This window comes from Pseudopodoces humilis, chromosome 16 (genome assembly GCF_049639895.1).
Source record: "Pseudopodoces humilis isolate 2021_Gansu_Grassland_sample_001 chromosome 16, ASM4963989v1, whole genome shotgun sequence".
NCBI lineage: Eukaryota > Metazoa > Chordata > Aves > Passeriformes > Paridae > Pseudopodoces > Pseudopodoces humilis.
Window position 1 is genome coordinate 10,906,611 of NC_142215.1, and position 14,542 is coordinate 10,921,152.

Below are 14,542 nucleotides of genomic sequence, written 5' to 3' on the forward strand. Positions count from 1 at the left end.
TAAATAGAGAGTTTTGTTTTCTTGGTTTTAGTTTGTTTTTTGTTTTTTTTTTTAATCTCAAAGTATTCTCAGGATTTGGAGTAATTGTTTAAACTGCTGCTTTTATTTTCCATAATACCAAAATGTTGTCACTTGCCACGTGACGGCTCATACTTTCATTTGAGATGTCGTGCAGAAACACATGGAAATCTGGTGAAGGCAAACCAATTTTAGAACATGTTCCAAGCAATTGTTTTGTAGCACTGCCCTACAGTATGAAGCCTCTTCCATTTCTTAAATTGCCTAATCAAATGCAGACTCTGTTCCAGTCACGCTAAATTTTCACATAATGGCAGAAAAATACTTCTTTCTAGCCTAGCACTGAACAGTTGGATCACATTATCACATTTGCTGCCTTTGTAGTCTCCAAGTGTGTATTTGTAAAAGTATGTATATACATATTCACAGGAGAGAGGGGGGAACACCAGTGCTCATGCTGTGAGACCCTGGGGATGGTCAGAAGAACAGGGATATGCCTTGAAAGGTGCCTGTGCTGAGGGCCTTTTGGGGGGACCTGGCTTTCCAGAAATGCAGAGTACTGATGAAAAATGTATTTTTATTTATTTAGAACTCAGATGTATAAGTGAAGCATTTGATCTGGCTGATTCCTGGCCCTGGAGTCTGTTGAAGTTATTAAAATTATATAAATGCAGTAAGATAAACTGCACCTATTTGTTGCCAGTCCAGGGCTGGAGACAAGACTGCTGGAAAGGGCAGCTATGGCTCTCCCTGCCCTGGGTCCCAAGCTTGGGCACATCCCTCTGTTGATCTGGGGAACTCTGCACCGCAGAATTGCTCGCTTTCCACAGAGCAAACACAACCTGCAGAGCCCAGCCTTGGCAGGGTGTGCAACTGGACGCAGCCATGCTGGGCACCAGCTCTCCCTCCTCTCTCTTTTACTTGGGCTCCATCATCTCAGGATAACATTCACTCTGCAAGACAGGGAAATATTTGCATCACAATACTTTGGCATTTTGACTAGTGAGCCACAGAGAAGTCACAGATCAGACCTTTCAGAGTAAAATTTAAAAAAAAAAATTCAAATCAGTAACATATGGACTGCAAGTGCTTGAATCAAGGTCAGAAGGAAATCTGTGCCAAATCAGGGAATGAGACTTAGGGCTGTAAAGCTTTCTACTACAGCCTGTCCCATCCTCTCTTCCACACCGGCCTCCCCAGATCTCCAATACAATTACAATGTTTCCTTAAATCCTCCGGGTTTTCACTAGCAATATTGGCCAGTGTAACAACATGACAAGATAATCATACCTACCCCCCACACTATTTACATCTGCAGGTCCTACTTTTCTTACCCATCTGTACCAAACAATTAAGTTTGTGCTGGCACAGCTTGCTGCTGAAGACCACTGTTTAACCATGACCAGTGTTTGTTATGTTTTTGGTGAGGATGAAAACCTGATGCTTTAGGGGGAGGAAAAGCCATAATCCACTCTCACAGTAAAACCTGTTTAGTGGTATGCGAGACAAAAAAAAATTCTATCCATACCCTTGCAGGAAATCAGATTAATCCCCAAAGCATGAGATGTGATTATTTTTGTCTGAGGTTATAATCAAGGAAAAAAACCTATATAATGCTAAAAATATCCACACAGCATTTACTTTATGAAGAAAATATGATTTACTGAGCAAAAACAAATTACTGGCTTTTTGGTGTTAATCTTTGATAAACACATGCTGGGTTAAAGAAACTGTCACAGAGAGAAGTTTGCAAATTGAAAGAAACCATTCGACTCTGCAAGATTATTTTCCCCCTCCCTTACTACTCCTTTCACAAGACACCTGGGGACATTGTTCACACACTGTTGACAGCTTTCCCACTACTGCTTTTCCTCTGTTATCCATTCCCTTCTCTTTGGCACTCATCTCCAGGTGGCAATACACAAAGAGCTATATTTGCATGGGGTGCCAAAGCTGGCTCTTGGACAACTGTCAAAGGGTCAGAGGGCTCTCTCCTGCCGTCCAGGTTGCTTGGTTCAAGTTGTTTCTGCAGGGCTCTGTCCCACCAGGCAGAGAGCTGCTCAGAAACACACACACTGCCTACACAGCCCTTTCCTGCTTTCGCTACCATCGCACCAACAGGTAGAGCCACGCTCCCTCACACTGGGCTACACTGAAGTGCCATCTAAAATGTCAATACTGCAGCCTTAACTATACATGGAGGTTTCTGTAAATGAAATAGGCATTTTTCTTCTCTGTGGTCTCTGAAAACACGATGGTTACACAGCCTGATGGGACTCGTAGGGGCTCATACAACATGGGAAGGGGGTACCTAAATGGAGGCACAGCATAAACAAGGGCTTGACATACAAGCGTGAAGAATTTCTTTCGACCCCAAAGTGCATCTGTCAAGACAGACAGACACAGAAATAGCAACAACACTTTGTGCTGGTGCTGCAGTCCCTGCCCACCACCAGGGCCCATACACACGCCTGAGATGCAAGGCAGCAGCACTTGAGGGAAATACCTTTTGTTTCACACCACAATAAAGCTCTGAGGAAGGCCCTACCCAACATAGGTGTGAGCTGGTACTTTACTGCTGTTGAGAAAGCAGAGTCCCAGCTGCCATGACCATTTGGTAAAGATGAACTGTGTAGCTCACATTAAGAAAAGCCTATTATTGCAATAAGAGCTGAGCTGAGTGACCAGCTGATCAGCTCTCATCTCCTCTGAGGTTTCACTCCCACTGCTGGTGGGCAGCCAGTGTGTGATGCTGGTCCCCACCGCTCACTCGTAACCTTTCCAGATGAGCAACTCTGTGTTTGCCTCCCTGCTGTCCCTCCCACACTTGAAAAGCCCCCTAGCACGCATCTGCCAATTTACTCCTCATTCTCATCCCAGGCCCTCTTCAAAGCTCCCCTTTGCCTCTGATGCCAAAGCGTGTGTGCCCCCTGTCCCCAGCACACGCAGCTCACCTATGTTTAGGTGACTCGTGCACCAGCACAGCTGCTGATTATGCAGGTCAACACAGCTCTCCTGCTTCTAGAGGCCACTGCCTGACTGTACCCATCTGCCATCTCTTCTTTTAAACTATCCACTGTGGAAACAAAATCCAGCCCTTTCATTCCGTGTTTTTCCAGTGGCTATCCAATTAGAAAACTTGGCTACAATTTGGCTCTTGCATGTAATGGTTAAAAAAGAAATAAAATAAAAGAAGTAATGGCAACAACAAATCTTTTTGCATGAAGAGTCTCTGTGTGCAAATACGACCTCTGTTATGCTACCAAGGTCAGGCAGACCAAGGCCAATCTGCTGTGTGAGAATATAAATCAAAGCTGTCCAGGGACTGATTTAGTTTACAAGGTTTGTAACCATTCTGGACAGAACTAATGTCACTTGCCTGAGCTCCTTGCTCCTCCTCTTCCACCACCACTTTTTTGCTCCTCCACTCCCACCAAGCCCCTCCCTTTCCACTAATACCTCTTGACCTCCTTTGCTCTTGAAAGCAAAAGTTCTCTTCCAGCAAGAAAGCAGTGGCTCACACATGACAGACAGTCATGCTAGGCTAATTTATTTAAATTATGCAAAAATCTCAACAAGTAAAATTAGCAGAGAGTCACAAGTACATTCACCTGCTGGTTACCTGCCATTCACAGCACACGTCAGAATTAAAACAACAAATCCTGTAACAATTTCTTTCTTATTGCATTCATACATCCGCAAAATAAACCAAGGAAAGCATCTGTAGCAAGTATTAGAGTCTGGGCACAGATCCTGTGAAATCACATGGTTTCCGTTGTGGAACTAAAAAGGCTTCTACAAGAATGTGTGAAATACACAGCCGAAATTCTCCATTTCTTTCTGTGCTCTTTGGCAGTTTGCGTGGCTAAGTTAAAGCAGCAAGTTCTGATTCTTTAGCTGGTGCTTCCCAAGCACACCCCGATCTGCACACTGAGTGCACACGGGATTCAGCCAGCAAGCTCCCTCTCGAGTATGGACAGTTAATGTCACCCCACTCCAAACAACAGGTTGCTGTCTCCAAACTGGAGCCTTGAAAAGCAAGAGTCCAGCGGTTGTCTCACTCCTCCCAGCTATTTTGCAGCCCTTCCTTCTGCAGGTGGGCACACCGAGTTGCAGTGGGGCTGGGCAGGGGTGCCAGAATGAAAGAAGCTTCACGTTCTGGATGTTAACTTTAGTTACCATAGCCAGACAATGCTGCCAGTGGCGTGGAAGAAAAAATTGCTGTAGCCAGCTGTGCTGTTCACAGTCGGGTGGTTTCTGTGTAGCTCCAAATGGTTGTGGAGCCAGTAGCCTGTTGTGGCCAAGGACAGGATGATGGATGGTCTACACACACTGTCCAAGCAGGAAGAATGGCAGAAGTTCACTTCAGGGTTGTTAAAATGCTAATCTGGGTTAGTTAACAAAAGCCAAATGGAATAGAAACGTTAGGGAAATAAATACTACTCATATGTTGTATATATGCACTACAGATTTGATCTCTGTGGTTAACACAAACATTTGACTTTGGAAGTGGGACAATTCAACAGTCTTCCTGTCTGAATAAACAGAATCAACTTCTGATATTAGCTGTACTGTAATTACTGTCAAGCCATGGCAAGGGAAAGCAGGCTATGGCAGACATCACACACAGCTCCACACACAGCACTGAAAGGGCAGTAATACTGTTCTCACTGCACACCTCTTCCATGTGACACGGGAACAAATCAGAACCCACTTTCCTTTGAACTTAAGGCTGGCAGCTATTCACAGAACAAGCAACAGCTTAATAAAATGGCTTAGATGGATTTTAACAGTAACTGCAGTAGCTTATCGGATGCATAAGAAGGGATCATCTGTTCGAGCAGCAGTTTTGACGAAAGCGACATTTGAACTGTTTTAATTACACACAGAATTGCTAAGACTGAAAATAACTTGTACTACCCAATGCCAATAATATGCCTTATTCTATCTTTTCTTTATTACTTCTGAAGCAAATTATTACTTTATCAAATCGAAAGATATCTGATTTTATCAATCTGGAATTAGAGGTATGTTTAACATATGAGTATGTAATCAACCATCATGTCCTCTGTTCAGTAAGCAAACACACAGTCTAAGCCTTGAAAAATATCAGAGACTGCAACATAAGTAAGCTTCACATAAGCTTATACAGGCACAGAAGCTGTTGAAGTAATTGTTTCCTTTGTCTTACAAAGAAAGACCAGAACTGAAACAGTGTCAGTCATACCACTTTTCTACACCTGATGAAAACTGACCGTATTCACCCCTGATCTCTACTTGACTTCAGATTTCAAATTGCTTTATATTTTTCAGAAGAATAAACATAGCATTTCAACATTTTCCATGCAGGTTCTGTCCATCTAACTGGCTAACCTGACTTCAGGGGATACTGAGTCCTGTGTTAAGCGCACTAATGTTTTTAAAATAATTTAAAATCCATAAAAATTCAGAACCGAAATCTGAATGTGATCAACTGTAGTAAGACCATTATTACAAATGCCTAACATACACTTTGAACTGAACTTCCATGCTGGACTTCTCCTTCACACACCTCTCATGACAGAACTGATTGGATCAAAGATCAACTTTGAATGTTTAATTATAGATGCCATTCACTCTATCTAAATGTGTGCTCTTCATAAATAGACAGCAAAGTTATGGTGGCTCCAAGGGCTGAAGTATCTGCTCTAACAGGCAGCTCAGCTCAGCCATTCCCAGAAACGTTCAGATGGTCCAGCTCAAAGGGCGCGAGAGGCTGGGGGGAAAAAATCCCGCAGCCATACAGCTGGTTTGTAGAGCTTTGACAGGGCCATCACTGTATTCCTGGCACACACTCCTGCATCACACAAAGCACATTTAGAAAATGATGTTATCTCTGTTGCATCTCACCATAAAGGAGAACAGGTAGTGACAGACTGCAGGATATGGGGGAGGAAGGTTCACTGTAACTAAAGGTGCAGATGAAAGTGAGAAGCTGGTTAAATAAACCAATGTAGAGCCTCTGGGTTATACTTTTTTGGCTGCCTTTCTGAAAACAAATCTGAGCTACATAATTCAGAATCCTAATAAATTCTTACTACAAACTTTTTCTTCCTGATTTAAAAACCCCGAGCTTTATATTAGTTAACACAAAAACTACTGAAGTTCATAATTACATAGAGAAGAAATCAGAGCATTAAGCTGGCAATTTGTTTTTATCTAAGCCAGACTAAATGTTTATACAATATCTGCCAACATAACAAAATATGCCCCTCACTCACTACATTAAACGTGATTCCATACAGCTTAATTTACTGAAAGGAACTGAAGTAGACTTTAGAGGTGCACAGAATTTTATAGCGTGAATAAAGCAGGAAAAACGTCTATTCTCTTTTGCCACAAAAGTAATTGCAAAGCTTTACAATGAGCTTCCTGTTGGACTTGGAAAAAGGAGAGAACCTCAGAAAATTCTCTCTGAAAGTACTTGTATGTGAGAGCAACAGACCAGCAGTAAACGCCTCTAAGACAGTAGGAAGCTGTTTCTCCAAATAATATTTAGGGAACATTAATAAGATCAACAACTTGAAGCACAAAGGTATCCCAATAAAGATGCATGCTTTTTTCTCCCAAAGGAAATAACCAGCGGAAAAAAAACGCCACACATTTACAGAGCACTGAACAGTATTCTTGAGGAAGTTTGCTGTAATTCCTGCACATTATGTGTGAAGCGTGTGTGTGTGTGTACATGGATAAGCTACAATACCATCTGTACAGCAAGTGCCACATATGTGAGCATTATGAACCATCATTGCTGCTGCTATGCTCAAAAGCAAATGTATTCTAAGCCACACATACAAATACAAATGACTTTACAAACTGAGGGCTGAATTTTGCTCAAATTACTCACAGGCTAATGCCTGTGATGAAGACATAATCTTGACCAGAAGTAAGAAACGACTGAGAGATTGGCAGAAACCCACTAATTTAAGACTGGCTATATTCATGCTAACAAGTGGGATATCCACCAGAACTACAATTTTTTCAACGTATCAACCTGAAACAGTTAATCGCATTTTTCAACTCACAAGGTAAAACACAACAACCATAAAAAAACCCCTCCACAACCACCCCACACCCCTTTAAAACACAGGCGTAATAGCCACCTAGATATATCTGTGTGACCTTTCATTTCCATTCAGCCTTATAAATAATAAAGAAGGCTTTAAACCCTTTCTAATTACTCCTTGAAAGCAGCTGTATCAGTTTCTGCAGTGATGAAACGCCCCCACCCCCCCCAGAAAAAAAAAAGTTTCCCCGCTCTGCACCTGAGCATTGTTTTCGGTAGGAGGGCGGGCGCGGAGCTGCCCCCGCCGCGGCACGGGGACAATTCCGAACTGACTCCAGTATTTGTTTCCATCCATAATTGATGGGGAGCTGGAAACGCGGCTCCCTCTGCCTCCCAGCGCCCGGCTACTGCCGGGGAGCCCGTAAATCACGCCTCGCCAGGCTACCCGCCCCGCCGGCGGCGCCGAGCCCCGGGCCGGGCCGGCTCAGCCCCCGACGCGGCGCCAGCCCCGACTCACCCCAAGCGCCCCGGGGCGACTTCGCCGGGGATAAACCCGACAGCTCCGCTTCGGCTGCCCCGTCTGCGGCCGGCGCCGGCTCCCGCCCGCTCCGCTCGGCAGCGCCGCCGCGCTCCCGCCGCTCTCCCCGGTACCTGCAGCCGCCGCGCCGCTGCCCGCGGCCGCCGCCCGCCGGCGGGGCCCGCTCCGCCCGCCGTCCCCCGCCGGGCGCCCCATCCCGGCGCTGCGCTGCGAGCCGGGGCGGCGCGGGGGAGGCGCGCCCGGCAGAGCCCACCCCTGCCTCCACCTCCCGAGAATGGATTTATTCTCGGCCGGCCCTCGCACCGAGGCGGCCCCCGGCCCGCGCCCCGCCACCACCGCGGACAACTTTCCGGTCTCACCGCTCCGGGAGCGCGGCCCGCGGCCGCCGGCGGGGCTCGGCGAGTCGCGCCATGGCGGGGCGGGGGCGGACCGGCACCGCCCCGGCCGCTGCCCCCCCGCCTCCGCCTCCCCTGCCGCGGGCAGCGCCCGGCGCCGCCCCGACACCGACAGCGGCCCCGGCCCCGGCCCCGGCTGCGCGGAGCTCGGGCAAACTTCGCCCGGAGTTCTACCCCTCCCAGCCCACCTCGGCAAAGCTGCCCCCGTCCCTCCCGCCCCCGGGCCGCGGACGTAAACAGCTGGGGCGAAGCCATCGAGAATTTGTTTTGTTCATCGCCGACGCCACCTTCGCTTTTTAAGAGAGAAATTTTCATTTCTATTTGGAAAGAAAAAGTCACTGCGAGGAATGCAATTTTGCAGGCTAATGAGACTCGATTTTGCAGACGAGTACTTCGCGTGTGGTGCTGGGGGGATGTCCTTGAAATGACATCTTTTTAAATGCCTGTCCAAAATCCCCTCAGATATTCCAGAAACAAAGGGTTTAATCCCAGAAATGAAGTCCAGGAAATAGCTGTCACTAATTCATTTTTCTCTACATGAAAGATAAATTAATTAAAGCTTAAAGTACCATGGAGTATTTTGGATGCCCCTGCAAGGGAAAAAAATGGATTACTCACCAAACTCTCTCATCTGTGTTTGTTTTATGGGAAATGAGAAAAATTCCAAGTAAAAGTAATTTAGAGATTTTTGCTGGGGAATATATCCTTCATTCATGTGCAGTTCCCAAATTCCTGCCCCTCTTCACAGAAAAGCCTTGGGCTGGTTGCTTCCCACAGTGCTCCTGCCCCTCTGGAAGACAAGCACTTGATACTCCCAAGCAGTATTTTGGGCTGATCTGGCAGGTTTTTACGCACGCACCACTCGCAGCGGGAGCGTTGCCTCTTGAGAACTGATTCATCTAAGTAAGGGCGCCAGGATTTGGCCCATAGTAAATTCTCTTTAGAGATGGTGCCAACAAAATCTCCCAGCCATGGGAATAGGACGTTTTTGGCAACTCGGTCCCCTGGCTGTCTCTCTCTGATGTTTCCTAGTGGTGACAGGCTAAAGGCAAGATCATTATGGGCTTCCTCACAGCGAACATAGCACTGCTATGTGGCACCCCAGGAGCTGCTGCCTGGTTAAAGGTGTAAGGGCATTATTTTCTCTTTCTCATGAACAGCCCTAATCTGAAAAGCATCAAAATTTGCGCAGTGCATGAAAATGCTGTGATAGAGACTACTTGCTTGGTTAGGAATTGAATTGCAACCTCAGGAGAAAAAAGCTGAAAGTGCTTCCAAAAGGATTGGTTTCACATAATAGCTCTGTGGCCTTTGCACTGGAAGTGAGACACTCGGAGCAGACCCACTGCGCTGGGGATTTATGGTGGCTGCGGATGGGTGCCTAGGTACAGGCTACCCACACCAGGGCATTAAAAATGTGGGATTTGCTCCTTGGCTTTTGAAAATCCTGATGGTAGTGCCAGCCAGGAAAACTGCAGTACTGGAACAGCCACTCATATTTTCATTTAATACACCCCTTTTGTGACTGCCATGTAGAGACGACTCCTCAATGTTGCTGGGTTATCCCAGCATCAGATTCCCAGCCCTTGGCACTGCCTGGGCTGTGGCTGTGTGCTCCCCTCTGCTCTGAGAGGGGTGGCCTGTGGGAAGGGACCTTTCTTCCCTGCTATACCTCCCAGCCACAAGCTGACTCAAGGTTTTCATATATCAGGATGAAAGATTAAATCTCCTTCTGCTTCAATTAGGCAGGTGACACAATGTTGAGAATCAGATCGCATTCCCGTAGGGCAAAGGGTTTCTGCTTGAAGTACAGCATTTTAGAGGATTCTGGTACAGCCAAGGCTAATATATTGTGTCTACACTTAAATATGGTAGTTTATTATCATTTCAAAATTTGCTGCATGGCTAGAAACCACTTTATGTGAGGATTTAAGGTATGTGCATTTACAATATGTGTGCAGTCAGGGAATTACACAGCCACAGGTTTTTAAACACAAATATATGCAGACTCCTATTGATATGATAAACTATCAGCAACATGTGCTGCAAAGCTTCTTAAGTCCTCATTGACACAACAGACCACTATTGTGTCAATAGTGTGCAGATTAATGGGGTATTGTCAGGCTATTTTAGGCCTTAACTTTCATTTATCCTAAAACTTGTTCTTCATTGTAACTCTTAACCTTTGGATTCTGCCAACACATTTCTTGTCACAAATATACTAATGTAATTAAAAGAAACCTGGCTTTTAAATGTTAATTACCCCTAGAATGATTGATTTGCAAAAGAAACACATCAGCAGAATCTGAAAGTACAGAGGCAGAATAAAATGGACTGAGTGTCAGCCGAAGAGCCAGGAATGCCCAAGGACCAGATTTGGCTTCAATGAGCCTGTCCCTGTATCCCAGGGGGTAACAGGAGCACCTGCCTACCCTGTCTCATGGGTAAGGTGTATGTGTTATTCCTACTGTCCAAAGGACTTTTCACCCTCCAAGTACTTTACAGACTTGAGCCACACTTATTCATGAATTTGAAAATATAAGCAAAGTATTAAAAATTTACACACCGGTAACAGAACCACCCTCTGTTAGAACAACATATTGAGTTTTTTATTCATTAAAATATGGATAATACTAAACTGTTTTTAAACCAGACATTTCATTGTGCTTGAATGCCTCCACTGGTTTATAACCAAAGCTGAAGTGATTTCAGCAGGTAGGTGAGTTGATTGACATCACCACTTCAGCCATGCTTGGTAAGAAAGTGCCAGTGCAGGGCAGTTTGCAAGTTTGGGAAACCACCTGCAGATCATGGTAGCTCAGGAAAAGTCAGCTCAAATGGCACATCCCTAGGAAATACCAAGTACTGAGGGAAATGGAATTGACAGTTTACCTCTGGCTGAGCCAGAGCTCCATCAGTGACTCAGCATGCAAACGCACTGACACAATGGCTTCTGAATGAAATATCAAACTTATATTTTGAGAACATGTTCATTTAAGCTGTGTCATTTCCAATAAAAACAGCAAATGTCATTTACAGGGGGATGGTCAAATCACAGCAGTGTTAAGAAGTGATGATGTTATACCCTAAGAGTTATTTTGTTTTAGCTAAATATTTTCTTCCTCCCTTCTCTTTATTTCCAGTGCATACAGATATCTGCCTACTGCAAGGCATTGCACAGAGGAACCGGTAGGTAATTTAATATGGATCGATACATAATTCCTGATGAAGTAGACATGCAGTTTTTATATTCACTGTCCTTAAATCTAAATTGCAAAGTGCGATGTTATGACTTACCTTGACTGTAATTAAGTTTGATAGTAAAAGAGAATAGAATTTATTTATTATGAGTGCATAAAATTAGTTGGACAATTTAAGGTGCTATTCAATGAATAATGCTCTCATAGAAGGGGTAAACATTTGTCTGCCTGATAATAGTAGTTCGTATTAACAACCTAGAAAAGTTATTTTCATACAGCTCTGGTTTTATGTGTCTTCTTGTCTTCTCAATATCCTGGGAGCCATTGCATGGGGCAGGGAAGGTGCTTACAATACGTGAATAAATGTAGGACAGTTTCCAAGAAAAGCAGGCTTTTAATCCCTATCGATTGGTGAAGAATTCTCTCCTTTGGACTTTTAAGAACATAAAAGTAGAAACTAGGAAGATCAAGCTGTAATGCCTCACAGCTCATGACCAGAACAGGGTTAAAGCCACATAAGCTGGAACTGATAGCTCATTACGGTGTCATCCTGCACAATGCAGAATTCCATGTTTCCTAATGCTCACCTCTGTTAAAGGGATGCTGACCACTCCTGGCTTTACCACCCCATGTCCATGGACCCTTTCTGTAGGTATTGCCCTTCTTTAGCCAGTCATTCTTCCCCATTCCCCATGGTTTAGATCCCAAGAAGATGTGTCTTTAATCTGCCTGGAGTGCATTTAAATAATATCCCTGTTCAATCACCCTAAACCTTGTTGCCAGGGGGAATATCAGTGAAAATCCCAGTGTTTGGCTGGCAAAGGAATAAAGCTGGGCCAACCATTTTCCTTTTTTGAGTCCTGAGCTTGTAGCAGTATCAATGCAAGTCAGAAGTGAGACATTTCAGAACATTTTTGCTCATGATTTACACCAAATGGCTAAAAATAGCAAATTGCTAATATAACAAGCCTGTGCTGTGTTGATACAGACAAATAATTGTTTATAAGTCAAGTATTATTTAAAGAGGGCTAAGTTTAAGAAAAATGTCATAAATTTATCCCTGTAAATAGTATCCAATGTGCCACATGAGCATAGTTCTTTATAATGCTTAAAAGAAAGAAGATAATTTTCTCATATTTTCCAAATGATGGGAGACCCCTCTTTTCACCCTTGACAGCTGTCAGAAAATTATAGGAGGTGCTTTTAACCAATTACCATTTTGTAAAATATAGGGAGGAGAGAAAACAATTCCAGCACTCTTATAGCATCTTCTTGGGTGCTGTATTAAGAATTGTGTTTAAAGTATTTCTGACTGTCAAGAATTCACTTTAACATAGAATCATTTAGGTTAGAAAAGACCTTTAAGATCATTGAGTCCAGCCATTAGCAACATCATTGTTCCCTTTTTTATATTTTTCTAATCTGTCTCTTCATTTAGAGGGATGTGCAGAAATCTCAGGCTGAATGCCTGTCACTTGAAGCTGTAGTGATACACTTTTTGCCAACACTGATGCTGTGCTGTGCATCCCAACTTGGCAACTTTGTCCTGACTCTGTAAAGGACCAGCATGTCCATGTGCTTTCAATTCTGTGATTTAACTTTCTGGCTGGTGTAAGAAATGGGTCCACACTGTTTTTTATGACCACCCACCATCATCTGACATCAGTTTACCTTGAGAAGCCCACAGAAGAAGCTCTATATTGAATATTTAAATGATAAATTTGATAGCTGCTCTCAGGCAAAGGTCCAGGTGAAATTCAGTATGTTGGCTCTCCAATTCCCCCTCTATACTCTGGGGAGGCAGAGAAGATGAGCCAGTAGTGAATAAAAATAATTGGAAAACAAATATTTTTTTAAAAGCTTCGTCAGTATACTGCATGGTTTAGCCAGCAGGGATGCTGCAGGATCCTGTGCAGATGAACCTGAGACAGTGGAAAGCCAGAAATTCCTCCTCTGCCGAGGCTTTGGGGCTGGCAGAGAGAACTCCATGTCAGCAAAGACAGAAGAGACATAGACACAACGTTTGCAATGTGTTATCCTGTGTATTTTACAATTTGAAATGTACCTAGAGTGAAATCTGGATGAAATGTGCTTGGAGTGAAATCTGGATGACTGTATGTCAAAGCTAATAAAAAGGATTACAGCAATAAACATAACTGGGCATAGTCCTGTAAAACTGGTCTTTCCTGCCTGTAAGCTCCCCATCAGGCTTAACTTTGAAAAACCAACTCTTTCAGGCCAGTGGTTCTGGCCATGAAAAGATCACTGCAATAGTAAAACACGATTAATTCCTAGAGTCACCTTGTAAAATAATCCCAGTGAGGGACAGCTGTACAGGGCAGAGAGCTGGCAACACCAAAGCCAAACTGAAGGCATGGCCATGGTGCCCTTTGGGTGCAGGTACAGAGCTCAGCACTTTACATGTCTGCAGGAATGATTAAAAGCAAAAAACCCTCAGCTTTCTGTACAATTATTAGCTTTTCAGTTTGGTGTATTACAGCACCCATCTTTTGATGGGGAATTAATTCAAAACATCTAAGGTAATATCATCAAAATACTGTAATTAGATTTAATGGCACACTTCCAAGATTAATAGGTGATCTTCCTCACAGCCTACAATTTTAATTTCCAAAATTTCATTTGTCATTTGCTACTCAGTACAGATTTACCATCACAGTGTTTACCTACACTTTTCCTCACTAGTAGTAAAATGTGCTGCCTTTTCCAGGCATAGACAGATGAAAAGATGTATTAGTAACAAATCTGTGTTCATGGCATATAATCACAAGATGACAAGACACTTAATGTTATCTATTTATATATTATGTATAGCAACTTCTGTTACACAAAATCACTTTTCAGCCCTGTTTTAGGGGATTACCTAATCTTGTAATTGATTCTGTGTGATGAATCCCTCTTGTCCTGTGGAGACCCACTGACCTTCAGAACAGGAACAGGCCTGAAAACATTCCATTATTTCACTGTTTTTTTATGTGTAAATTACAAGATAATGTAGGATGAGAGCAGATGATTTTATCTATTTACTTTACTGGGCTCAGAATGCTAAGTGTTTTATGACTTGACCAAGAAGAATTACTCCCTATCAGTAAGAATGACCAAAGACATGATTGATGTCTTCTTTAAGGTAAATCAAATATTCCCATAGAAATGTAGCCAATCATACACGTTCTCAAACAGCTCAGAGCTACAGTAAAGCTACTTTCTACTGTAACTCTCATATCTCAAAACTTGCAAAGGGATGAAGCAATTGCTCACTGGTTATAAATACCAGCAGATCAGTTTATCTATAGATCTGTATCATGTTACTCATTCCAGAGTCCATAAA

The 14,542-nt window shown here is 43.7% G+C and overlaps 1 protein-coding gene across 3 annotated transcripts in view; it reads right to left on the reverse strand.

Moving 5' to 3' along the window:
* The window catches only part of SEMA6D (semaphorin 6D), a 130,006-nt gene that overhangs the window by 23,224 nt on the left and 92,240 nt on the right, over window positions 1–14,542 (reverse strand). The window contains exon 1 of one of the 3 annotated variants that reach the window (XM_014251240.2): window positions 7,961–8,025. The exons of 1 other annotated variant lie outside the window; for it this stretch is intronic. Coding sequence is in view for 1 of the 2 variants with exons in the window: in XM_005521501.3 (XP_005521558.2) it covers window positions 7,581–7,796 (216 nt within the window). In the remaining variant the exon portion in view is untranslated. Of the gene's footprint in view, window positions 1–7,580; window positions 7,797–7,960; window positions 8,026–14,542 lie in introns of those variants that run through there. One more of the 3 variants, XM_005521501.3, reaches the window with a different exon arrangement.